Source organism: Psammomys obesus, unplaced genomic scaffold (assembly GCF_907164565.1).
Source record: "Psammomys obesus unplaced genomic scaffold, mPsaObe1.curated_primary_1811, whole genome shotgun sequence".
In the NCBI taxonomy this organism is placed as follows: domain Eukaryota; kingdom Metazoa; phylum Chordata; class Mammalia; order Rodentia; family Muridae; genus Psammomys; species Psammomys obesus.
Genome location: NW_026585644.1, coordinates 31,916,698 through 31,942,671, shown reverse-complemented (window position 1 = coordinate 31,942,671; position 25,974 = coordinate 31,916,698). Strand labels below are relative to the sequence as shown.

Below are 25,974 nucleotides of genomic sequence, written 5' to 3'. Positions count from 1 at the left end.
TGTGTGTGTGTGTGTGTGTGTGTGTGTGTGTGTGTGTGTGTGTGTGTTCGAATGCAAGTATCCTACGAGACTAGAAGAGGGCATTGGATTCCCTGAAGATAGTTGTGAGCTACTGTGTGGGTGTTGGGGATTGAACCTGTGTCCTCTGGAAGAGCAGCAACTGCTCTCAGCCACCAAGCCTTCCCTCCAGCCCCCGATTCCTGCTTGGAATCCAGTCTGTATCTGTGGTTAAATACAGAGATCTATTACCCTAACCACTTTTAAGCATCCATTGGTGTTAAATACCCTTGTGTTGTGCAGCCACGACTGCCATCCATCTCTGTTAATTCTTCATCTTGTAGAAACCCTCTCCACCTCCCAAGAGACAGAGTTTCTGTGTGCAGCCCTGGCTGTCCTGGAACTTGCCCTGGGGCCCAGGCTGCCCTTGAGTATTGGTATTAAAGCGGTGTTCCACCGTTCCCAGCAGAACTCAGACTCTGTCTAGTGTGCTTCTTTAGTAGATTCCTGGGTCAGAGGTGGTAGTACCTACTCAGTGTGGGAAAGCTGACGCTTTGCAATTGTGAAGAATTGCTGCAAAGAGCAAACCCAACAGACACATAGAAGTGCTCTGAAAATTAGTGAGTGCTATTTGGTTGACATGAAGGAGAAATCAAATAGTGATTTTTGAATGTCATTTCAATAAAGATAAAAGCCATTTTGAAAAAATTGAGGAAGTAAGTGCTAATAAAGCCAGAGGTGTGAATATTACTGATTTGACATGAAAGGATGAGTGGAAATTAGATAGTAGACTTTCCTTAACTTTTAATTTTTAATTAAAATGTTTCTAACTTGAAAGTACTATAAATAACTAGATATGGTTACCCACACCTTTAACCCCTTTAAGCACTTGGAAGGTTGAGGTAGGAAGTTTAACAAGAATTTGAGCCAGCTTGGACTACATAGTGAGTTTTAGGTCAGCTTAGGATACAGAGTGAGACTGTCTGAAAAGCAGTCAAGAAAAAGAGAGGGACTGGCAAGGTGGCCCAGTGGGTAAAAGTGCTTGCTGCCACGCCTGAAGATCTGGAGTTTGATCTCCAGATCCCACATAGTGGAAGGACAGAATGGAATCACCAAGTTGTCATATGACCTCTGTATCCTTGAGGGCATGCACACCTACACATAAAGTGAGATTAATAATAGAGGGTTATTTTTAAAATAAAAACAGCCAGGCAGTGATGGTGCACGCCTTCAGTCCCAGCACTCGGGAGGCAGAGGCAGGAAGAGCTCTGTGAGTTTGAGGCCAGCCTGGTCTCCATGCTCAGTTCCGGGACAGCCAGGGCTCCACACAGACTCTTGTCTCACAGTCTCCTAGAAAGACTGTTCTATGGTTTACAGCACTTGTTGCTCTTCTGGAGGACCTGGGTTTGGTTTGAGCATTCACATTACGGTTCACAGCCTTCTATAGCTCCAGTTGCCAGAGATCTGATAGCGTCTTTTGACCTCCTCAGACACCAGATGCTGCACACACGGAGCATCTGCATACGTGCAGACAAATGTTCACTCGTAAGATAAGTAAATCTGAAAAAAAAAAAAAAAAAAACAACAAAAAAACAGAAAGAGGAAGAAAAGGAAAAGAACTATAAATACCAGGATAAACCCTAAATCTAAACTCAATAAGTGTGTGTGTGTGTGTGTTTGTGCATGGGTGTGCATGTGCGTGCTGTGTTTTAAGACAGTCTCACTGGCTAGACTGTAACTCACAATGTAGACGTGAGATTAAAGGTGTGCACCACCATACTGGGCAATTTTGGTGTATCTTTAATAATTCTACATACTAAATATTTTTGTGCCATGCCAGATTTTAATCTAGGGCTTCACATACACTAAGGACATGCTCTGTCACTGAGCCACCGCCCAAACTTAATATCTTCTAACATCCATTTCATATTCAGATTTCTGCAGTTCTAACATGCTTCGTTTTTTACTGAAAGTCTCATTTCCTAGCATTGCTTAGCATGCTTACTTTGGTATAATAATCTCTTAACTTTCCTATGTCCCAACAATATTAGCCTATGAAGGTCCAGGTCTCTTGTAAAGATCTCCTAATTTCGGCATATTGATTATTTTTTCAGGTTGTAACTTTTCTTCTCACCTCCCCTCTCTTTTGAGACAAGGTCCCACTCTGGCCTGGAACTCACCATGTAGACCAGGCTGATCTGAAACTCACCAAGGTCCTCCTGCCTCGGCCTCCTGAGTGCTGGCCTTCTCTAACTTTCCTTCTTAATCATTTCAGAGAGCCTCTGTCAGAAAGGATGGATTTGGGAAAAGGAGAACTGCTTAGGACCGGACTGAACTCACTAAATCAAGCTGTACATCCAACCCAGGGCCTCGCCTGGACTGATGGGAGTCGTGTAGTGCTTACTGATTTACAGCTTCATGGTGGGGAGGCCACGTTTGCGGACTCCCAAGTCATTGGGAGGTTTGAATATGTCTGTGGGGTTTCCTGGAACCCGGTCAGCACAGCTCACATACTGCCTCTGCTCGCCATCCAGCACAGGAAGCATGTCTCCGTGTGGCAGCTGTGGCCCAGCACTTCAGGATCAAGCAAAAGGCAGATGTATCAGGCCTCTGAGATCAGAGAATTGCTCCCTGTCCTTCCTCAGGGCTGTATATGGCACCCAAAAGACACTATCCTGACTGTGCTGACTGCACAGGACGTTTCCATTTTCCCTGACATTCACAGCAGTGGTTCCAGGGTGAGAGTGGGCATCAGCACCAAGGGCCGCATTTACTGTGCCTGCTGGACGCTGGATGGCCGGAGGCTGGTGGTGGCAGTAGACGATAGCCTCCACTCTTATATTTGGGACAGTGCTCAGAGGTCTGTTCACAGCTGCTCCCTCTGCCCCGTGTTTCATGTCGGCTGTTCTGTCCGCTCCATCGCAGCCACCGCCGACTCACAGGTTGCTGTAGCCACTGAGCTTCCACTCGCTAAGCTTTGTAGCTTAAATGCATCTGAAGCCTTTGACGGTCCAGCAAATGGTGAAGGTGCCGGTGTGCGTACTCCTTCTGTGAGTGAGGCACCCCCTGTGGGTGAGCAGGTGGCCGCTTCGGAAATGGGTGCTGGAGTGGCAGACTCTCCCTTCTCAGCTCCTCTGGATCTGACTCACATACATTTCAGCCAATCACAAGCTGAGGAGAGTTCTCTTATTTGTTTAAGAAAAAAGGACTACTTGACAGGGACTGGCCAGGATTCTTCACATTTAGTCCTGGTAACCTTCGAGAAAGCAGTTACCACGACAAAAAAGGTTGCTGTTCCAGGCATTCTGGTTCCTGACTTGATAGCGTTTAACCTGACAGCCCAGCTTGTGGCTGTGGCTTCCAATATGTGTAATGTAATTTTGATCTTCTCTGTCATGTCCTCTGCTATGCCAAACATCCAGCAAATTCAGTTAGAGAGTAACGAAAGGCCAAAAGGCATGTGTTTCTTGACAAACAGGTTATTACTAATTGCTGTAGGGAAACAAAAGCCCACTGAAACAGCGTTTCTTCCTTCTTCAGAGTCTGATCAGTATACGGTCCACCTGATAGTTAGAAAAGTATCGATGGGAAGAGAATCTCCTGGAGCATCTCCTCAAAGCCAGCGTGCTTACTGTGCACTCAGTGCGCTAGTGAATGAAGCAGAGAGAGAAAACTTGGTTGAAAGCCTGTCCTTGGGTTCGAGTCCCCTGAGCCAAGGGCTCCTGCTAACAGCTAACTGCAACACTCAGAGCGAGAAGTCTGGAAGAGCCCTTATCCAAGAACTTAAAAGTCCCTTTCCCCCTCTGTGCCGTGATTCCGTTGTCCAGGAAACCCTTCACAGGCCTTGCGGGCTTTGGACGGCAGGGTCTAGACCCAGCAGCACCCCAGACCACACCAGCACCCCAGAGCCAAAGGTACCTCAAAGAGAGAACCTACAAAAAGAAAAGGAAACCTGCCCACTCTCCGGGGAGCTGGCGATCTTATCTCGTCATCTGGTTGGAATGCAGCAGCATCTTTTTGAACTCATGGATTTTCTTCACAAGGAGAAACGGTTCTCTCCCGTGTATCCACTCTCTCAGGAGCCTCCCTACATTCACCTCATTTACCAGGTAAAGTCTCTTTTGAGGAACCCCCACTTTGCACGAAGCTCTTGCATCCAGTGGGTCCTCCCGGAAGCACTGCCGTAGGGGGGGGCTCCGAGTGAAGCTGGTGACGGGGTGCTGGGGGGAGCTCCAAGTGAAGCTGGGTGACGGGGTGCTGGGGGGGTCTGAGTGAAGCTGGGTGACAGGGTGCTGGGGGGGCTCCGAGTGAAGCTGGTGACGGGGTGCTGGGGGGCTCCGAGTGAAGCTGGGTGATGTGCTGGGGGGGCTCCGAGTGAAGCTGGGTGATGGGGTGCTGGGGGGCTCCGAGTGAAGCTGGGTGATGGGGTGCTGGGGAGGCTCCGAGTGAAGCTGGTGACGGGGTGCACTGTGTTACGGACAGGTTGGCAGACCTTCATATACTTGGTTGGTTGTTAACCTACCAAATGTGGTCACACCAGGGTATGGAAACTAATGACTACATTCTGGTGACTTATATTTAGGGGAAAAAATAGGTTTGATTATGACATTTCATTGTGAAAACCTTTTCCGTGTGTGTGTGTGAGAGAGAGCAAGAGAGAGAGAGAGAGAGCATTTAAAATGTTTTGACTGCATCTCTACACATGAACATACAGATACATCACTGAATCTCTCTCTGGCCCACCCTGCCCGTCACTTCTTTGAACCAGCAGTCTGATGTGGACCCCTGCACATTTGCCTCTACACCCATAAAACCTAACACAGGTCCTCGTGTTGGTGGACACATACAGCACGTGTGGAGTGCTTTGTCTCTTTTACAGCAGGGCAGTCCTGGGGTGCCCTGGACCTCCAACTGAGTACGTGTTTACTCAACTTCCTTCTCAGCCAGGCAGCTCAAACAGTACGAAAATAATGCATTTATTAATTTGATTTAATACCTTTATTTTTGTTGGATGGGGTTCCCAGAAATGAAGTGCAAATTTGAACGGTGTATTTCTACCATATTTTGGTTCTAAGATAGGATCCTGTGTAGCTCAGGTTTGCCTCTCAAGGATGACCTTGCACTTTTCTGTGTGCATGTGTGCATGTGAGCGCGTGGGAGTGCGCATATGTGAGTTGCGTGCAGGTGGAAGACATGCACATTGTGTCTGGAGGTAAGAAGGTAGTCATGTGTCCGTGTGTCTTCTAAGATTGCTTTGCACCTTCTGTTTCTCACTGAACCTGGTTTTCATTGATTTGGTCAGTGAGTTCTAAGAGTCACCTGTCTCCACTCCAGCCAGCATGTGCCTGGAATTTTTTTTTTTTTTTTAAGCGTGTGCTGTGAATTCAAGCTCAGGTTCTCATAGTGCTCGTATTTTTTTTTATCAGGTACTTTACTGCCTAAACCATCTCCCCAGACTATGACCTTGAACTTCTTACCCTTCTGCCTTTGCCTCTGAAGTGCTGGGATTACAGGCATGTCCCTGCACACCTGGTTTTATGCTCTGCCAGGGGCCCAACTAAGGGCATTTTGTGTGCAAAACCAGCATTCTACCCTTTGAGGAGAGTTACCCAATTAATACCTCCTTTTTTTTGTATTTATTTAATTAGTGTGTGCATTTAAAAAGTGATTAGGATCCAGAGAGGTAGTGGTTAAGAGCATGAGTGTGGCTGGCCATGCTGCACACTTCCTTAATTTCAACACTTGAGAGGCAGAGGCAGGAGGAGCTGTGTGAGTTAGAGGTCAGCCTGGTCTACATAGTACATTCAGGACAGCCAGAGCTATAATGGTGAGATCCTGTCTCAAAAACAAAAAACAAACATAATAAAACAAAAACAACTCATAAAAATAAAGGAAGGAAGGAAGCAAGCAAGCAAGCACGCAGGCACACACACACTGCTCTCACAGAGGTCCAGAGTTCGGCTCCCAGCACCTGTAGCTCCAGTCCCAGAGCTGCCAGCCCTCTTTTGACCTCTTCTGGTAGGAGTGCGCGTGTGCTGTGCAGACAGATGTGCAGCAGAACACTCCCACACATAAAAATAATTCAAGCCGGGCGTGGTGTGCACCCCTGTAATCCCAGCGCTGCTCTCGGAGGCAGAAGCAGTTGGATCTCTGTGAGTTTGCAGCCAGCCTGGTGTACAAAGTAGTTACAGGAAAGCCAGGGCTACACAGAGAAACCTTGTCTCAAAAAAACATACATACATAAATAAATAAATAAATAAATAAATAATAAATAAATAAATAAATAAAAGAATTTAAATTAAAAAAATGATTAAACAAATACAAAAAAAAAAAAAAAAGCAGATTGAGTGTCCTCAATCCAAGTATCTGAAATCTGAAATGTCCTAAGTATCACAACTCTGCCAAACTCCTCTCCTGACTTTGTGTGATTGGTACACATCAGGCCCCGTAGCTGTCATCCCAGCACTTGGGAGGTGGGAGTGTAAAGTTATCATTCTTTAGGTATAAATCACTTCTAAAATGACTTCACTCGTTCATGACTTTAAAAAAGTTTGTGTTTTGAGACAGGGTCTCACTGTGTAAGCCTGGCTGGCCTCAGCTTGCCTTGTAGACCAGGCTGGCCTTAGACTCACAGAGCTCTGCCTGCCTCTGGCCCTCAGCCTCCAGTGCTGGACCCAGGGCGTGCTCCACATCCCAGCGCCATCTACATAGATAGGCTGGAGAGATGGCTCAGAGGTTAAGAGCACCGGCTGCTCTTTCAGAGGTCATGAGTTCAAATTCCCAGCAACCACATGGTGGTTCACAACCATCTATAATAAGATCTGGTGTCCTCTTCTGGAGTACAGATTATAAATAATAATTAAATCTTAAAATTAATATATATAAAGAAATGTCATTGCTTACTCTTACAGTCGGTTAACTATTTTTACTTTTACTTGAAGAAACCTCCCACTTTCTGTCCTGCTGAGAAAAGAGCAGTGCTTCTCTGCGATGGCAAACTAAGGCTCAGTACAATTCAACAGATGTTTGGCCTCAGTCTTGTTGAAATGCTGCACGGTAGGTTAAAGCCAGAGACGCTCCCCCTCTACCTTCCGTTTTTCTGCTTCAGGAATGGAAATGCTGCTGTCCAACCATTCAAGTGATTCCCTAGGTAGTTAATAAATATGTTTAATTGCCTACTGTATACTTAGACCTACTAGAAATATTATAACCCATTGAAAATGAGTCTTTTCCTGGGGGAACTTACCCCAGCTGGGAAAATTCACTCCTTTTAAAAAGTAGAAATGATTTGCAAGGCAGTATCTACAGCTGCAGTATGCCTGTTACAATCAAATGCAGCGGTCGTAGAAACAGGGAGATGTGAAAGACACACACATGAAGCCTGCCTGATGCTCTGCTCATTATGTGTGGAACACGGTTGCTTTCTTATGCCTTGCTCCCTTAGCAGCCACCACATTGAACATATGACATTTTACTTTTCTTTTTAGCATTGTTAACACTCTTGCGTTTTGATGGATACATTTATGATATAGCTTTACAATTGTCATTTTTGACAGATACATTAATATTATTTCTGAGGTACCATTTTTGTTTCCTCATATTTTTTGTTTATTTGTTTTATTTTGCTTTTTAAAATGTATTATTTTCATTTTTATTTCTGGGCATGTATAGGTATATAGGACCATGGAGGCTAGAGGAGGGCATTGAATGCTCTGAGACTGGTGTGGCGGGTATATATTCGCCCTCGTGGGTGCTAGGAATTTAACCCTGGTCGTCTGGAAGAGCAGCTGGTACTCCTACCTGCTGAGCCAGCTCTTTCAGCCCCATTTTAATTTTACATGCATGAGTGTCTTGCCTATACATGTATCTGTTGCCTAGGAGACAAGAGGGCGTTGGATCCAATCTTTTGTCCATGGATGGCACTGCACTGAATGCTCAGTGTGTACATACACACACATGCACACACACATACATATAAGTAAATCACCCATACCTGTAAAATCAAATAAAAAATACACATTTAAGTCATTTTCAGTTTTTCACCATTATAAATAACACCAAGAAAGAGTTCCCTACATATTTGTCTATTGCTTTTAGGAGTGTAGACTTTTCAGAAGTCAAAGCACAGGGTCTCTGAGACTTGAAGGAACTAGAGATGGTCCAAGTACTTGTCATACTAGTGGCCCCTGGGAATTTTCTAGGTCACTGTTTTACTTCTGGTTGGCTCACCCTCCTTGGATAGCTACAGTTGGTACTAATGGCGTATGCCTGTAATCCCAACACTCAGGGAGGCAAAGGCAGGTGGATCACTGTGAGTTCAAGGCCAGCCTGGTTTAAAAAGCGAGTCCAGCACAACCAAGGCTTCACAGGGAAACCATGTCTCAAAAAACAAAAAACAACAAACCTCTGTAAGGTGGCTCCTCCTCATGAAGTTTCTCGAGAAACCAGTGAACATCCTAATGTGTACAGACGCATACTCACGAACCTTGTAATGCATAGCACATATGATAAGTGTCAGTCCTAGGGAAAACTGTGTGTTCTTAGCCTTGAGTGACCCACTTGACGTGATTGTCTTTGCCACCGCTTCCTGCGCAGTCATGTGACCTGACCCTAATAAAACTCCATCCTTTTTTCTCCATGTTTTCTGAAAAGTGTTAGATAATGGTAAGGTTTGGTAACAACTCCTGTATTTCACTTTTAAAAAGTTTGACCTGATGTAGTGTGCACCTGTGATCCCAGGGCTTGAGGCTGAGGCCAGCCCTGGGCTACATGGGCCACAGCTACAGCCTGAGAGCTGACAACAGGAACAATACAAGTTTGCAGCCATCTGTTTGTCCCTATGGAATTGTACACTAGCCTAAATTGCTGTGCATTTATTCTCTTTGTAGATTCCCACTGGATCCTCCTCTGTGCTGACAGCCAAGGTTTCATCCCACTGACTTTCACAGCTGCCCAGACAGTGGTGGTGAGGGATGGCAGCTGCTGGGGAGCCCAAGCTTCAACTCAGCCTTTTAGTCCAATCCCTGAGGCAGCAAGGGTCCAGTGCAACGGAAGTCAAAGACCCTGCTTCCGCTCTCAGGAAGTCAGAGCTTCCCCCAGCAAGACTTCCGTTCGAAGAAGGAAGTGATAAACATGCTTGAAAGTGCTGAAATGAGCTAATGCAAGACAAGTTAAAGTATATAAATCCAGGTTTATTGGAAGCAGCTCTGGGCTGCTATGCAGGGCAGGGAGAGAGACAGAGGGAGGAAGCACAGAAAGAAGGAAGAGAGTGAACAAGCAAAGAGATCAAGGGGAGCCAAAATGTCTGGATTATGCAGGGAGGGGGAGGGGCAGCTCTGCCCGCTGGGCTGGGAAGTTCAGGGTAGAGGGCAGAGTATACCAGCCAACCTCTGCAGCAGGTAGGGAGCAAGGGAGGCTGGGAGACCTGGGAGCCAGTGCACTTTGGTCCAAAAGGCATCTTAGTTGCTTGTCCAGGTCAGAAGTCCAACAGGAAGTTCTGAGGCTGGCCTGCCCTCTCCAGATCTAAAACCAACCCTCTTGCTTTGGTTAAATTTGCTCTGGGCAAATTTTAAATATCATTTCAAGATTTGACTCTGCTGGAATACACGGCTGCTTACCGGTTGAGACCCAGGCCTTGTTTTCTTGCCTTTGCCACTCATGCCTTCTCCTTGAGATCTTTTCTTTTCTTTCCAGTCTGAGGGTCACAAAATTTGCCATTTTTCCCTTCCAGGAATCACCCTTCTTTGTTGACTTTTCATCTGTTTGTGTGTTTTTGAAGCAGGGGCTCAGACCTGTCTTGTACATGCCAGGCAGGAGCTCTGCTTCCCCCAAACGCCTCCCTCCACCCAGTTGGTCATTGTAACTTAACTCCTTTCAAACCTAAGAGACCAGTGTAGAACAGAAAGTGTCTCAAAAAGTTGAAAGTTTCGCAAAATCTAAACAATGAGTTCTGGAAAGCCTCTGTGTGCAGTGGGAAGGACCCTGGTCCCTTAAACTGGACACCTTGCTGCTCCAGGCGGTACCCCATTCACTGCAGATTGACCAGGCCGGGGAGAGGGGCAGCACATCAGCCATCCAGGTTCCATTAACACATGTTCTCCCCCTCCTCTTTCCTTGAAAATTACCCAGAGAGGAAATATCTTGTGCCTTTGGGGGCTCTTGTCTGTCTGCGGCAGTTTATGAAGATGGAGCCAGGCTAGGAAAGCCTATTTTGTGGTTCAGATGCATTAGACAACTGCTGGGATAATGGACGGGAAAGGCTGCTTGTCTGTAATCAGCGGCCTGACGACTGGTGACTGAGGGGAGTTTGAGGCCTGGCTCCATCTGCAGAGGAAGTGTCTGGGGTGTGATGAAATCACTGCTATTATGAATCCTAAAGAGAGGGACTAAGGGACCCCAAGTGAGATCACTGTGAATGCCTCAAGATGTACTTTATACTCAGGGCAAGAATACTCAGAATGAGTCTTCAGTAAAATCTATAGTGGCTGTGGCTGTTTTGAATGCTCTGATGATATGGTCTTTATGAGTATTCCTGGTATACAGAAGTATTCTGGATTTGCACATGCATAATTGTCATTTTTGTATTTCTTCCTCTGGTGGACATTATGCAAAATGTTAATTGCTTCTTTATAATAAATCCGATGACAACTCTTATACAGGTGTTTCTTTGGCCTCTGCTGTTACAGTCATTGGAACAATAGAAGGGAGTCCAGTATTCACCGGCTTTCGAGAGAAGCACTAAGTCCTTTAGCATGCTTAATGTTGCCCTAAAAAGATTTTGCAGGGGCTGGAGAGATGGCTCAGCAGTCAAGAGCACTGGCTGCTCTACCCAGTTTCAATCCCCAGGTTGAATCCCCAGCACCCACATGGCAAATCACAGCTGTCTGGAACTCTAGTTCTCAGAGACCCTACACCCTCAGGCAACATACATTCAGGCAAAACCACCAGTGTATGTGAAGTAAAAATGACTAAATCAAAAAGAAAAAAAGCTTTTGCAGGTGCCAGGTGGTGGTAGTGCTCGCTTTTAATCCCAGTACTCAGGAGGCAGAGGCAGGTGGATCTCTGTGAGTTGGAGGCCAGCCTGGTCTACACAGTGAATTCCAGACTATCCAGGACTACATAGTGAGACCCTGTATTAAAATAATGATAATAATAATAATGATCATTCTCAAGAGTTGGAACATTTCTAGAATCCTTTCAAGTTTCCTGTGTGTGCCTTCTAGTCCTGTCTCCATAGCACCAAAGGTGACTGGTAGATGTCTTGAATGTAGTAATTATTGCTTCCTCTGAGGCTTCTTATATAAAAATGTATGTGCCCACATGCTTATACACAAAAAGAATCAGAGAAGACTGTATATAATATACCGTTTGTTTAAAGCTCCAAAACAAGAAAAACAAGCATTAGGTCTAGGCCAATGTGTATAGAAGGTGGTAAAAGTCCCTTCTGTAAAGGAGCCTTCCCTTCCAGTGTGTACAGTTGGTGCATATGTGTATGTGCGCATGGCCTTGCCCGTGTGTCTGTAGAGGTCAGAGGTCAGCACTGGGCACCTTCCTCCATCAGTCCTCACCCTATTCTACATGTGTGCATGTTTTACCTTCATGTTTCTGGGTTTCAGATTCCCAGCAACTGGAGTTCCTGATGACACGAGCCACCGAGTGGGTGATGGGACCTGAACCCAGGTCCTCAGAGAAGAGCATCCAGTGGTCTTGACCACTGAGCCATCTTTCCAGCTCTTCCACCTTGTTGTCTGAGACAGTGTCTCTCAGTGAACCTGGAGCTCACCGTTTTGTTTAGACTGGCTAGCCATTGAGCCCCTGGGATCTGCCTGTCCCCCTCACCCATCCACCCAAACCCTGGGGTCACAGGTGAGTACTGTCGTGCTGCCCCAAGTTTTTACTTGGGTGCTTAGGATCCGAACTCGGGTCGTCACACTTACATGGAAGCACATTCCCCACTCAGCCATCTCACATGGTTCAATACTATTTCTAAGATGCATCCTCTTTATGACTGTTATTTTTTACTGTTGTGAGTTGGCACAATTCACAATACTGCTGGCATGGACATTTGGTTGTTTCCTGGCTTTATTTCTGAAATTATGAACCATATTGCTTTGGATACTTTTGTAAATATCTCCATATGCAAATATTTGAGAAGTCTCTCTGAGGTCTTTTATCTAGAAATGACTATCACTGTTATGCTGTTTGCTTACTACAAATTGCTTTATAATGTATTTTGAGGCCAGGTGTTGCAATGCTTTTTTTTTTTTTTTTATTCTCTCAAGATTGATGTAGGGACTAGTATTTTCCTATGAATATAAGGATTGCTTTGTTTTCTTCTTCTATGAAGAATGTTGTACTAGGGACATAGTTCAGAGGCTGTGTGTGTGTGTGTGTGTGTGTGTGTGTGTGTGTGTGTTTCGTAGCCCATCTAGCATATACTTCAGGCCTTGGGTTCAGTCTTTACCCAGGGGTGAGGGGAACAAGCTGGGCACATTTGCAATCCTAGTGTTTGGCAGAGTAAGCCTACTTTGGTGAATTTGAAGCCAATTTGGATTCTCCAGCAAAGTCCTGTCTCACACATAGGAAAGAAAAATGATATTTGCTGTAGGGATTTGGGGCAGGTATTTCTTCCAGGAAGAAGTATTTCTTTTTGCTCTTGGTACTTCTCTTATGGATGCATTTAGTTTTTATGAAGCATTTCTTCATGGAGGAAAGGTGATGAGTTCTGTTCGCATGCATGCCATTGGGACTGCCTGAAGAGCGCTCGGGAGGCATTGGGTCTGGGGAGCTGAAGTTCAGCCAAGAGCCCTGGGTTGGAGGTGGAGTCTGCCGCAGCTTGTGCAAGGCTGTGGTGAAAGCACACTGCCCTTCGAAGGCAGAGAAGATTGAGGAGCTTCAAAGAAACAGAAGCAGAGGGCGGAAGTGTGGGTCCGAGACGGTGGTGAGCAAGGCAAGGGAGATTAGAGTTTTGAGGTGCAGACTCAGCATTAGCCTGTCCCCTTCCATCCACAGTCAGGAAGCAGAGGGCGGGGGATGCTTACGCTCTGTTCATTCCCTCCTTTTTCTTCAGCCTCAGCCCCCAGCCGGTGTAATGGTGTCAGCTGCAGTGGGCAGGCCTTCCCACCTCAGTTATCCTCATCAATCTAATTGCCTCCCAAGTAATTCTAAATCCTGCCAAGTTGCTAGTCAGCATCAACCGTTCTAGTCTGATGTTCTGCCAGGCATTATTAATTTGACTGACATATCCATCCTGAGATGTACCTGAGATGTTTGTTCAAACGATAAATAACCATCTATTCAGTCAGCTGAGAGAGAAAGATTGCCTGAGCCAGGAGTTGAGCCAGCTTAGGCAACACGCCTCTAATCTAAACTAAACTGGGGGTTTTAAAAAACAAGTTAGTTATCCAGATCTGTAAACCTGGCACTGGAATGGTAAAGGCAACAGGATCAGCTCAAGGACAGCCTCAGGTACACAGTGAGTTTGAGGCCAACCTAGCCTACATGAGACTCTGTCTCACACAAACAATAGAGTAACAGATAAAAGGCCAGAGAGAGAGCTCAGTAGTTAAGAGCATTTGCTGCTCTTCAGACAGCCGCGGTTTGGTTCTAGCACCCACACTGGGCAGCTTACAACTACCTGTGACTATCACTCCAGAGGCTCTGCTGCTCTCTGCTGGCATCTACATGCATGTGGCACCCAAGTACACTCAGGCACAAACACATACACATTAAAAAGAAAAAGAAAAAAAACAACTTTAGAAAATAAATAAGGCAAGCAGTTACTTGTGGCGAAAGTGGAGACTATATACAAACACTGTGTGATGGAGTTTTGTCCTGCCGGGCTGCACCGTCTCCTCTGTTACGGAGGCTGGGGGCAAGCTTAGTAGGTTAAGGAGTGGCAGGTAAGGAGGAGATCGGAATGGCAAGAGATGAGGAGAGCAATAAGAAAAGTAAGCTGTCTTGTTTTGGGGTGAGAGTGGCCCAGATATTTACTCATTCATCCAGGACACAACATGGTGCCCAGTCTATGAAATACATGGCTGGGACAGGAGCCATGCTTAATGGCTTCTCCTCAGGGGACTCCAGCATGGGATGGTAAGGTGTCCACAGTCACACTTTACCCACTATGTAGGAAATAAGCTCGTTAGCTTTTGTTTGCTTTTAAGACAAGGTCTCAGGTTGTTCAGGCAGGCTTCAGACTTGATATATAGGCCTGAACTCTTGATTCTCCTGCTTCTCCCTCCCAAGTGATGGGATTTCATGTGTGCATCACCAAACCCAGCTAGATTTGTTTTTGAAAAAAAATACATATATATAAACTGGACTGGAGAAATGGCTCAGAGGTTAGGAGCACTGGCAGTTCTTCCAAAGGCCCTTAGTTAAATTCCCAGCAACCACCAATGGTGGCTCATAACTATCTATATAATGAGATCTGGTGCCCTATTCTGGCTTGCAGGTATACCAGCAGGCAGAACACAGTCTGTATAAATAAGTCAATTATTTATATATTTATATATCCCAGTGAGTCTTCCCCAAAGACACAGAGCCTCGAAAACTATAATCCTAATTGTGTATGCTGTTACAACATAGAATTTCAGAAAATATATATATTCATATTTGTTTGTAAAGGTGGTTGGCCTCTGATAGCTCCATGTCATCCATCCTCTGTCTATTGATAGAATCAGTGACCTCAACTCCTGTGAACAGAACAAAATGCTGGCCAAGCACCTGCTTAGCCTCCGACGTGTCATGTGTCCTCAGTCTGCCCGTTTGAACCGTGTCCCACGCTCCACTGGAGTCTCAGTGCAAGCCAGGTCGGCATATATACTCCTGTGTGGAGCTCTGCCACCTAGCAAAGGGAGTGTAGGCAAGAGCTTCCTGGTGCCAGAAACCGTCAAGGAGGATGCTTTCAGAGTCCGAGGTTTCTCAAAGGTGGAGCAGTCTGGGGTACAAGCCTGAAAGGGTCCAGGTTCAGCAGATAAGGGGGTGTCCGTGGGGTTCTTGGAGCCTGGGCCAGCCCCTTCAGGAGATGTCACTAAAGTCTCCACAAAGGAAGGAAATTGCCATGTGCTAAGCTGCTAGCATGTGCCCGGGGGCTGGGCGGATAAGAGAAAATGCAGGTTTCTGCTTTTCCAGCTCATAGAAGTCTCCTTAAAGTTCAGGCGATGCTGTAGCTAGTCCTCCTGAGGGAAGGAAAGAAGCCAAGGAGGAAGAGAAAGGTGAGGTGAGGTTCTTGGCCCTGTCACGGAGTGCCACAGAAGTTTCAATGGCTGTTCTGTGTCTTGCCAGCAACTCTCCACTTACAGCTCTGCTAAAGCCACAATCCAGTCCCCTTTCTCCCGCCCCAATTCCCGTCAGGCAAGCCTCCTCTAGGCATTGCTAGAGTGAAAAGCATGACCTCTGGACCCTTTGCTGAAGACTGACATTATCAGCCATGAGACGGGAGGGGCTGCTGATCATGTTGCCTTGGACATAGACACTAATGCGTGCATTTGTAAGTAGGAACATCTGTGAGCCAGATGTGAGTTGGTCGTGCCAGCACACACTCCCTAAGTACATATTTGGCCTTGGGCTCTTCGCTGATCTCCTGGGATACGGGGATTAATGTAATGTACCCCCAGCTGCAAGATCCCGGCACTGCCCGGGAAGGCCAGGCAGTGTACACATCCTGGGTGTGTGGTGGGGGAAGGACAAGTCGGACAGCCACTTAGCAGTCATGGAGGGAAGGGCAGGGAGATCCCAGGCTTTGGCACTGGGGCAGACAATGAGATGATGGGTCTCTGAGATGGAGACCCAGAAGGAGAAGCCTATGGAGAAGGGTGAACTGAGGTCAAAGCTCCTGCACCTGGCTGACAAGCCGGCGAGGCAGTGAGTACAGCTGTGCAATGAATGAATGATGCCCCCAGATGTGGACCTTGACAGACATGCAGGGTGGAGGGGAATAACATACTAGGTGTGAGGTGGTCTAGGTTATGTGAAACCCAGGGATCCCTCACCACCCCCCATCTACCAGGTAGCCCAAGGATGAAGACTAGAGCTAGAAGGAAATCTAGCAGCAAAGAGTATCAGTGAAGCTAAGACCGGTAGCCTGAAAATCAGATGGTTCAGGTGGCCAGGGCAGCACATCTGCAGGCTGCTGTTAGCTGTTGGGCGTTGGGGTACGTGTGTGTGTGTGTGTCCCTTAGATTGGTAACCCTGCCCATGTGAACCCATGTACAAGCACTGCCCACCTCCGAAGACTTAGCTGGGTGGAGGTGTCCTGGCTTGGCGTCTTGGGCGTGGGGCCCAGCAGGAGGATGCCCAGACCAATAAGGACCATACAGGTGGGCACAGCACCGATGAGGACCTTGAGGGTGACCACCACTTCTTCTGCTTGCTGGCAGGCTCCTGCCTCATACCCTGCGAACCTGGGGAAACACCACCCTTTCCTTTCCATCCGCTTTGCTGAGCAAATGACTCCTTAGGCGCAGAAGTCACGGGCGTGTCAGCCCAGCCCTCTCCTGAGAACCCATTTCTCGACAGATTAGCCTATTATGCAGTGTGTGCGAAGAGCCAGAGCGGTCAGGGCCTCTCAGTCCTGGTGATGGAGTCCCCCCACACTCCCTGGAGTGGAGCATGCACTCCAGGCTCCCGGGTGGCTCTATGGCAGGGGCTCTGACCAACTCTTCCCAATCCCCTGGCTTTTCATGCTTTTCCCATACCCCGCCCCCTAGGACTGACTCCAAACTGAGGGTGGAGATGCCCAAGGCGCCTGCTCCTGACAGCTTGGTGAAGAAGACATAGGACGAGTAGAAGATGGTCTCCACGCCCGGGCCGTGCTGGTGCTGCAGCTGGAAGTCGTCCACCACATCTGGCAGCATGGACCTAGGGGCAGGTACATGGAGTTAGCCCTCTTCCCTTTGAAAATCCTCAGGAGGCTGGAGGCTAACTAAGGTGGAGCCTGCTCTGTCCAGAACGAGCCCACAGCCATCCATCAGTCCCAGGCAGGGAACAGGACAGCAGCAGGCGGAGAGATAGAAATTTCCCAACTCCCTTTCCCTTCATCCAGCCTACCAGGGTAGCAGCAGGGACACAGCAATGCTCAAGCCAGAGACAAAGGCCACAATATAGGCCACCGGTGCTGAGGGCACAGCAGCCAACAAGATAGAAAAGGGCACCATCACCTGGGGAGAGACACCTGTGAGTTGGCCCCTCCGTGATCTCCCTGGCTTGCTTTTTCATCAAGAGTCTCAGCCTTTGTTATTTATGATAAGCCCGCACCTGGTCCTATGCTAGGCCCAGCAGACACAAGGGAACACAGGTCCAACCCTGCTGGGCTCCGCTCCCTGGTTATCTCCTCAGCCCCCCTCAGGCCTTGCTTCTTGTTTCACTCACACAGATCCCCAATGCGGATGTCCTCTTCCCAAATCGCTGGAGAACCCACTCCCACAGTGGGGTGCTCAGCACAGCAGAGACCTGTGAGTAGACAGCATCATCCGACCAGGGCCCTGAAGTCCACAACTGCTCCCAGATCTCACAGCCCTTGCTTTGACACCCAGCCTCGGACTGTCTGGTTTGAACCAGTAACTATCAACTTTGAGCCTGGGCCCCAACTCCACCCTCTGCTGGAATGAGACTAAAATATAACCGTTAGAACTTTAGCCATTGGGGTTTTCCATTCAGTCTCCCAAGGGCCCCAGCCTCCACCTCCTCGGTCTCCTTACCAGGATGGTTAGTACCAAGCTCTGGACATGATCCTGGAGCTGGGAAGCATGTGTACAGAACAGGACCAGGTAGCTCTGTTCCACCTGAGGAGGTGTACGGGAGACAGTCATACACAGGGAATGGCAGGAATTCAGGAATCATGTGTCCAGTAGGAGAGTCCTTGAACTCAAAAGATTCCCCCCAACATATATGGGAGCTGTTCCTAGTGTGCTGTTCCCCTTTGCATAGCTAAGGTCAAATGGACTTTACTAGATTTCAGGTAATATGAGAGGATGCCATCTACTACCATCACATGACCACACCCACATTTTTCCTCTTGGCACCAGCCTCCCTCAGCCATGTAATCTCCCATAAAACTAGGTACCCTGATGCATGCTTATAACCCCAGCACTTGCATGGATGACCAGAATCAGCTAGATAGCAAGTTCAAGGCTAACCTGGGCTACATGAGACCCTGTTTCAAATGCCTGTTTACAATAAGCAGAGCCAGAGCAAATCAAAGGCCATTTGGCTAGCAGTACCTGGACGGCGGCTGAGATGAACAGGAAGGAGACCACCAGGCTCAGGTAGGGAGGGTGTCGGGAAGTCATGGCCAGGCCTGTGAAGAAGCTCAGGCCTTGGCCTGAGGCTGGGGCAGAAGTATCTACAGAACAGAAAGTTGATAGCTGGCATAGGGGTGAGGAATCTATACCTCCCCCCAGGAGGAGTCCTGCTCCCACCTTCTGCCTCTCATGTCTTCCCTGCATCCCCATACCTGGCTTCTCCTTCACTCCTAGGCACAGCAAACCGCCACACACAGGGTAAGTCAAGGCAACCACAGCAGCTGCAATGCAATAGAGGCGAGCCTGCAGGACAGGACAGAACTGCACTGGGGGTAATGTCTCCAGCCCATGGAGGAAGGCAGGGAGGGGTGCTTCTCAATGTCAGTGAAAAGATCATCATCCCAAGCCCAAGGATGCTCCTTTGCTTCTTTGGTTTGCTCAGTTAGCTCTACGGGCTTGGTACTGACTTGCTTTTCTGCTGACTCTGTGCTTCCGTATGGAAGGAGCATCCATGCCACCAGAGGTCAGCGTGCTCACTGCCCCACCTTCATCAGCTAATAGGCATTGCAGCTAACTTCTGTGTCCCAGACGCTGAGGTTACAATGAGGAGTGAGTGGCCTCTCGTCCACCATAAGGGCTGGGCCTTGGGAAGAGGTGGGCAGAGCCCTAGGCAGTTAACAGTAGTGTGATGTCCGGTGACCCAGATGAAATACAAAGAAAATAAAAATGCAGACAAAGAGATGCAGGGGGTGATAGCCAATGAGGACAGGGGACACGTCTCGGAAGAGGAGGGGAGTGTAGAACGGCTTTCCCACCTGTGCGCCAAGCAGCTGCCCTGGCCTCATCCGGGAAGGCACACTGTGCTTGGCTCCAGTGCTCTGCTCTTTGTGTTCTGAAATGTTGTTTGTGAATTCTTTCTTTGAGGCATCCTCTTTGAGTTGCCCATGCTGGCCTATAACTCACTGTGTAGCCAAGGATGCCCTTGGGGTCTTCCTGCCTCTACCGCTTGGGTGCTGGGATTACAGCTGTGAGCCATCATGCCTGGCTTATGAGGTGCTGAAGGACTTCACACTTGCCAAACAAATACTCTGTCCGCCAGCTGAGCTGTAACCCAGTCCCTGTGTTTTCTGTTGTTGTTCTTGTCTATTGGTGGGTTTTCTTTTTTCTTTTTTGGTTTGTTTGTTTCTCAGAATCACACACACTGAATACTTTGGGTTTTCTTGAGACGGGTTTCATATAGCTCAGGCTAGCCTTGAACTAACTATATGACCAAAGATAGCCTTGGACTCCTGCTCCTCCTGTCTCAGTTTCCCAGGTGCCAGGATTACAGGTGTGTACCACCATGAAAGAAATAGGAAAAGGGTGAGGGTACAGTAAGCACCCCCCCAAAGGAAGAACAGATGGAAGAGCATCCCTGTTGGATGGAGTTGACCCTGCAGAAGGGAGAGAGGGGGATTCTGGGTATCTCAGATACTTACTGCATCTGGGGAGACAGCAGGACTCCTGGGGTACACAGTATCCTCACACCTCTGGGACCCGTGGGCCCTGGACACAATGAGCCCATGGACGGTGGCTCCCATCAGTGTCCCCGCCATCTCCATGGTCATCCCTGGAGACAGAGCATGTGGGAGGTAACATGGCAAGCTGCAGGATCTCAAGGACCACCTGCTCCCAGGCCGAGCACAGAATTACACTCACGGTATGCGGTGGCAGAGTCTCGCTCCCTGGGGCTGGGGGTGAGGATCATAGTGAGCGCCGTGTAGGGCACCTGGAAGAACTGGGATGGCCCCTCAGAGCTTAGGATGGCCTCTGCCACCCACACCGTCACTCAAGGACTGTGGTCTCCCCACCCCCACCACTTCGCTATGCAAGAGCTGGCAACCACCCTGTCCCATTGAGGGTCCTAAAAGGCCAAGTCATCTGAACCTCAGAGCTAAGGGCTCAGAAGGGCCCTGAGCAGGGCCAGCAGTGGTAATGACAGGTTTCCAAGCAACCATGGGCAGGTCAGAGAAGAGTCCAGGCTCCTAGTACCCTTAATCTGGAAAGTGATCAAAGGCAGCAGCAAGGCTCGGCACGACATGCTTACCGTAGCCAGGGCCTGGAACAGGCAGTAGGAGGTGGCATACCAGAGCCCACGCAGGTTGGTGAACGGGGGCAGGAACCACAGGAGGAAGTAGGCCAGTGCAGTTAAGGGCATGCAGCCCAATACCCTGTAGAAGTACAGCTGAGGTACTGTGCCTACAGCTCCGGGGCACCCAGGACCCAGGAGGGACACATTCAGTCTGTCCCTGCTCCTTGAGAGGCCCTCAAGCTGGGGCTCTTAGGGAGCCATGAAGACAGGGAGAAAAGAAGGTGATGGATGGAGGGGCATTCACTGTTGGGACTCCGGCCAGGGCCCTTCAGGGTGCTCTTCCCTGAAAACACTTGAGAACTGGGGCTGTACTTAGTGACAGAGCATTTGGCCAGCACATAAGGCCCTGAGTTTGATTTCTTGGAGCACAGGCAAGTTGCTCTTGCTCCAGGGCAGTGATTCTCAACCTGTGGGTCATGACCCCTTTGGAGGTCAAGTATCAGCTATCCTGCATATCAGATGTTTACATTACAGTTTATGTCGGTAGCAAAATTGCAGTTATGAAGTTGCAGAGAAATGATTTTATGGTTGGGGAATCACCACAAGGTGGAGGAACTGAGTTAAAGGGCTGCAGCATGGGGAAGGTTGAGAGCCAGTGTTCTAGGGCCTGCCAGCCCAGTCTCACCACACCGAGTCACCAGCCAAACCGACATGGGAGCCCTGAAAGCTTGTCTAGCCCCGGGCCAACTGATGAGAAACAGATGATTTCCAAGCTTGTCTCTGAACTCATGTATGAGTCATGCTCTGACCTAGCTCGTCTACACTGCACAGGCTTGTCTTCTAACCGTCCACAGGGATCAACTAGGAAACAGGCTGTGGTAGTGACAAAGGGCAAAGGGCAAGGGAGTTGAAGCACCAAGGGGCTGCTCACCAAGGCATTAGCCGTCCAGATCCTGTCCTCCTGCTTTTGTTGATGAAGAAACCAGCCACGGGGTCTGCAACTGCCCCAGACACCTTCCCTCCGAACAAGGCAAGTGACACCTGGGCAGCGGGGATCTGGAACCATCAGGAGGGGACAGCCAAGGGTCCACAAAGTCAGACAATACTTATGTCCAGGCCTGCTTGCCTGTTGGGATGAAGATCTGGGAACTCATCTGGGGCTAGAGACATGGTGGAAAAGGCTCCTGTCCAGGATTTACATTCCAAAAAGCTCTGAAGGACATCAGAGCCGGTGAGGAGAGTGGTCAAGCTGTGGCCTTTGCACAGGCACTTTGCCACTATTTGGTGGTTTGCTTTTTGTTTTTGAGATAGGGTCCTCAATGCGTAGATTATGATTCCCACATATCGTGCATATCAGATGCTTACATTACGATTCACAACAGTAGCAAAATTATGGTTATGAAGTAACAAAGATAATTTTATGGCTTGGGGTCAGCACAACATGAGGAAGTGTATTAAAGGGGCACAGCATTAGGGAAGTTGAGCAACACTAACATAGGATTTTATGTCTCACTATGTAGACAAAGATGACCTTGAACTTCCAACCCTGTCTCTGCTACTGGGATTACAGGCTTATACCACTGAGCCCATTTTGTGCATACTAGGCAAATAGTCTATCTGTTGTCCTACACTCTTAATCCCCATCTTGTTTTGTTTTGAGACAGAGTCTCATGTAGCCAAGGCTAGCCTCAAACTAGCTATGTCGTTGAGGTTGGGTTTGAGTTCTTGATCCTCCTCCTTCTGTGCTTCTTCTGGAATGACTGAAATGCTGGGATTACAAGCGTCTGTCACCACACCTGACTATTTTCTCTTTTTCCTAGTACAAGCAGGAAGTGATAAATATCCTTGAAGAGGTTGCCCTCTGAAGCATTTTTTTTTGTCGCTGTTATTAAACGTGGGTCAAAGGGTTATCTACCAACCAAAGTGCCAGCATGGGGGCCAGCGGGGTGGAGGTGAGGTAATAGGACCAGAGCCCCGGGCTGCTGCCCACACTCACCTGTGCCACATCAAGTAAAAAGAGCTGCAGGTAGAAGGCCGAGGCGCTGGAGGCCGCCTGGCTGGGGACCCCACCAATGCCATAGCACATCTTTGTACAGACTGAGAGGCGTCCATCTCTGTTGTCCTGAGGGAGACACAGGAAGTAGCTCCTATCTCTACAGGCACAAACATCTCTCCACACCCCAGTGACTTCCCTAAACACCCTATATTCCCTGAAGGCTTGAGGGCTCTGCAACCTCAGCCTCATTTTGCCCCCACATCATCCTGTGGGGAAGTGAGAGAGAATTACGAAACAGAATTCTAAACCATTCCAGAGAAGTTCTTTCTTGCACACTGCTCCCACCATGCCGTGCTTTCTGTGGCAGCCACTTTCTGTGCTGAGTTAGTGATCAGAGTGAGCTGTGGGTCCCTGTGTGACCGTGAATAAATCCCTTCATGCTTCTAGGACTTGCTTTCCTCATCCGTCAGAGGCAATCTTCCTGCCGGCCTCATAGGAATGTTGTGATGACTGAACAAGACAGTGGCTCTGAGGGAGAACTGACTGCTCAGTGTTTGGGTTTATTTTACACTTATTTTGTGTGTGGAGAGGCGTGTATGTATCAGAGCAGACATGTGGAGGTCATAGTACGCCCTCTCCTCCATCATGGTGACCCTAGGTATCGAACTCAAAGTGTCTGGCTTGGTGGCAGGTGCCTTCACCTACTCAGTCATCCAGTCTGTGACTTTTGCAAGCCACCTGCTGAGCCCCTGGCACCAGCTGTGATGAGGGTGTGTACCCTGTAGACAGCAGCACACCGTACAAATCAGAGCTCTCCCCTTTTCTCCTGGAAAGGCTGTCTCTCCACACAGCGGCATTACAAAGCAGTGTGAGAGCCGGGAAAGTGGGCTAGCACAGTCCCCCAGCCATCCCGTGGAGTCTTAAACATTTGCTTGCCAACTCACAGCCGCACATGCTCTAAACACAGCTCCTTGCTACTATCCCACTATGAAAACCAGCTCCGAACCCCATTTGCCACATTGCATTAAATAACACTGATGTTTGCTCAGTGGCTCAGGCCACCAACCTTGGCCATCCTTGGTTCCTCCCAAAGCCCCCTGCCAAATCTATCAGATGAGCCCCCTAAGGGCCCCTCTGCCTCTAGCACACTCTTCCTGCAGCAGCTGGTGCTCTTTGAATAAACCAGGTGATGTATGTCCTCTGCTTAAAACGCACAACTTGCCTGTCTTCATTGTCTAGTAAAAGTCCATGTCCTCCAGATGGCCTACAGGACCCCACTCTGCTCCCACTCCATTCCTCACTTCAAATAGCTTTCTCTGTAGGGGTTCCTTTTTTATATATAAAAATATAAATTTAATGTTCTCCTACTTCTTTTTACATTTTTTATTTTCTTTCACAATTTATTCATTATATATTCCAATTGAAGCCCCCTCTCTCAACTCCTCCCAGTCCCACCCTTCCTTCCTCTCCCCCCCTTCCTCTAGTCCGCTGAAAGGGGGAGTTCTCCCTTGCCATCTGCCCAAAGCTATCAGCTATTCAAAACAAGGAAAATCATGAAATTTTCAAGCAAATGGATGGAACTAGAAAAATATCATCCTGAGTGAGGTAACCCAGAAACAGAAAGACATGCATGGTGTACATTCGCTTATAAGCTGATGTTAGCCGTATAACATAGGACAGCCATACTAACGCCTACAGATCTGTTGGGGTTTCTTATTGTTCAAACCTTTTGAGACCTTTGCTCTCTACCAGTCTTTGTATCTCTAGAAGGTACTTGTGTGTCCTTCAGGAAGAGTTCAGTGCTTCCCACTGGGTATGAGTTTCGATGTTTTTTCCTCAGAGGAATTCCCTGACAACCGTGTTGCCCAGACTGCCTGGTATACTCTCATTCATTCCCTACGACTCCCCACCACCATGGAAGCTGAGAGCTTACCCATTCTCACTCACTGCAGTGCCTCTAGTACACATGTATTATTTCAAAAGCAGTCACTGGCCATTAGGACACTGTAAAGTACTCTATCTTCAAATAATGCTAGGAATCCCTTTTCCATTATTTGCCTGAGGACAGAAGTGGGGTGGGAGGGAGCTAGGACATTGTCCATTTCAGTATCTTGAAGACACCACAGGCAGACTGCATGGAAGGGAAGGTCCTCCTAGATAAGGCTTATCACACACTTCACACATGCTTCCTACCCCAGGAGAAAAACCTCACTCAAGGCTGAGTGCATTCTTTTTCTGACATTTATGTGAACACTGCTGCATCTTCCAGAAAAACTAAATTGGCAGAATCCAGTGCAAGTAGATTTCCATCCCATAGTGAGCCTCCTTCCCTAAATGGGCCTGTGGAGGTTTTGGGTAACAGAGGGCCATCAGAACAAATTCCAGTTGAAACTAAGATGATACAGTTTTGTGTCTTCTGAATGACGCTGTTCTCCTTATCCCATTAGCCTTTTAGAGTCCATTGAATCTACACGTTACAGACTGACAAACTGCTGTGTGAAACTTAGGCAAGGGATCCCTGTTGAGCTTCAGTTTCTTGACAAGCAAAATGCAGAAACGTCCATATCAAATATTTTTGGGATAATTAAATACTGCCTAATGGCAGTCTCACTTTTTTGTTTCTGTTTTTCTCTCTTTTCTTTCTTTCTTTCTTTCTTTCTTTCTTTCTTTCTTTCTTTCTTTCACCTCAATGTGAAAGGTGTCACCTCAATTCTCTAAATTCCCCGGGAAAATGAGAGTTCCGGATGGTCCCACCCCTCACCCCCAGTATAGGAGTCTTATCTTGCTGGACAAACCCTCTGCCAGTGGGCTACATCTTTACTCATCGAGATTTTCTAATTGTTAAGGCAGTGGGTCTTACTATGTTTCCCAGAACATGATGGGATCTTTCTACCTCAGCATCTCCAGTCAGGAACTGGGACTACAGGCACACTGAGACATAGAGGTCTCTCAGTTTTTTCCTCTGAGATGCCTAAAAACAAATTTTGAGTCAAAACAGGGGATGGAGTCAGTTGAAGCCGCAGAAATACCTTGCAGGGGTAGATTCTGAAATTTGAAAGACACAGCCCAGAGGCTCTTAACTACTCTTTGGCATTGGCACCAGCCTTAACAGCCCCTAGGCCTAGCTCTATCCACGAAGAGAACGCAGAGGGTCTAGGGATACTTTGGGTTCCCATCCACCTGTAAAGCAGCCTGCCTGGGCGCGCCCGAGGGAATCGACTTTCTCAGAAGAACCTCCAGGATTTCGGAGGGAGGCTAAGTCCACAGGGAGTTTGGTGAAGGGAAGCAGCCCATTTACCAACATCTGCCAGGGCTGAAGAGGCCTCCAGGAGGACCTGCAGCGGGCCTGTGGTCAGGGCACTAGAGATCTGGTCCTTCCTGCCTGTCTTGAATGAAGCGCTGTTACCTCAAGTCAGGACTCAGGGTGCCTTCCTATTTTCTCTGGGGTATCCCAGTGGCAGCAAACTGCACTCTGCCCAACATCTGGCCAAAGTGCTGTGGCAGGTGCCTTTTTTCCCTGACCGTGGGAGCGCCGCTCCCGAGCAGCACAGCTTCCCATTCAACAACCGACCACCCCCACCCCCGCCCCAGGCGCTCACCGAGCCTGGCTCCTCGGTGTGAGGCTCTGCGACAGGAGCCTGGGTGGGTCCTTGGGGCGACGACAT

At 48.2% G+C, this 25,974-nt stretch overlaps 2 protein-coding genes and 1 long non-coding RNA gene across 5 annotated transcripts in view; 2 read left to right on the top strand and 1 right to left on the bottom strand.

Annotated features, from left to right (window-relative positions):
* The window catches only part of Wdcp (WD repeat and coiled coil containing), a 15,948-nt gene extending 5,152 nt beyond the window's left edge, over window positions 1-10,796 (top strand). For 2 of the 3 annotated variants that reach the window (XM_055627316.1, XM_055627309.1), the window contains exons 2-4: window positions 2,273-4,106; window positions 6,939-7,053; window positions 8,886-10,796. In XM_055627316.1, coding sequence (XP_055483291.1) covers window positions 2,292-4,106; window positions 6,939-7,053; window positions 8,886-9,124 — 2,169 coding nt within the window. In that variant the 5' untranslated portion in view covers window positions 2,273-2,291 and the 3' untranslated portion in view covers window positions 9,125-10,796. The remainder of the gene's footprint in view (window positions 1-2,272; window positions 4,107-6,938; window positions 7,054-8,885) is intronic. The other variant, XM_055627325.1, reaches the window with a different exon arrangement.
* Window positions 10,797-14,778: 3,982 nt separating this feature from the next.
* Mfsd2b (MFSD2 lysolipid transporter B, sphingolipid) lies at window positions 14,779-25,974 on the bottom strand. The gene is made up of 14 exons (XM_055622830.1): window positions 25,909-25,974; window positions 22,310-22,435; window positions 21,245-21,369; window positions 20,329-20,452; window positions 19,941-20,019; window positions 19,721-19,851; window positions 18,455-18,545; window positions 18,222-18,343; window positions 17,700-17,783; window positions 17,371-17,451; window positions 17,050-17,159; window positions 16,717-16,860; window positions 16,227-16,403; window positions 14,779-15,179 (listed from the first exon to the last, which is right to left on the bottom strand). The coding sequence occupies exons 1-14, from the start codon at window positions 25,972-25,974 to the stop codon at window positions 15,155-15,157; spliced, it is 1,485 nt and encodes a 494-aa protein (XP_055478805.1). The 3' UTR covers window positions 14,779-15,154.
* On the top strand, window positions 16,799-17,636 carry LOC129688091 (uncharacterized). The gene is made up of 2 exons (XR_008721858.1): window positions 16,799-16,870; window positions 17,375-17,636. It is a non-coding gene; the product is annotated as an uncharacterized LOC129688091 (long non-coding RNA).

Coding starts and splice junctions, on each gene's coding strand:
- Mfsd2b (XM_055622830.1), bottom strand. CDS start 25,974: ATGTCGTCGCCCCAAGGACCCACCCAGGCTCCTGTCGCAGAGCCTCAC. Junction 18,344..18,454: donor AGGAGTGAAGGAGAAGCCAG/GTATGGGGATGC, acceptor TCTGTTCTGTAG/ATACTTCTGCCCCAGCCTCA. Junction 17,784..18,221: donor TCATCTCAGCCGCCGTCCAG/GTACTGCTAGCC, acceptor ACACCTCCTCAG/GTGGAACAGAGCTACCTGGT.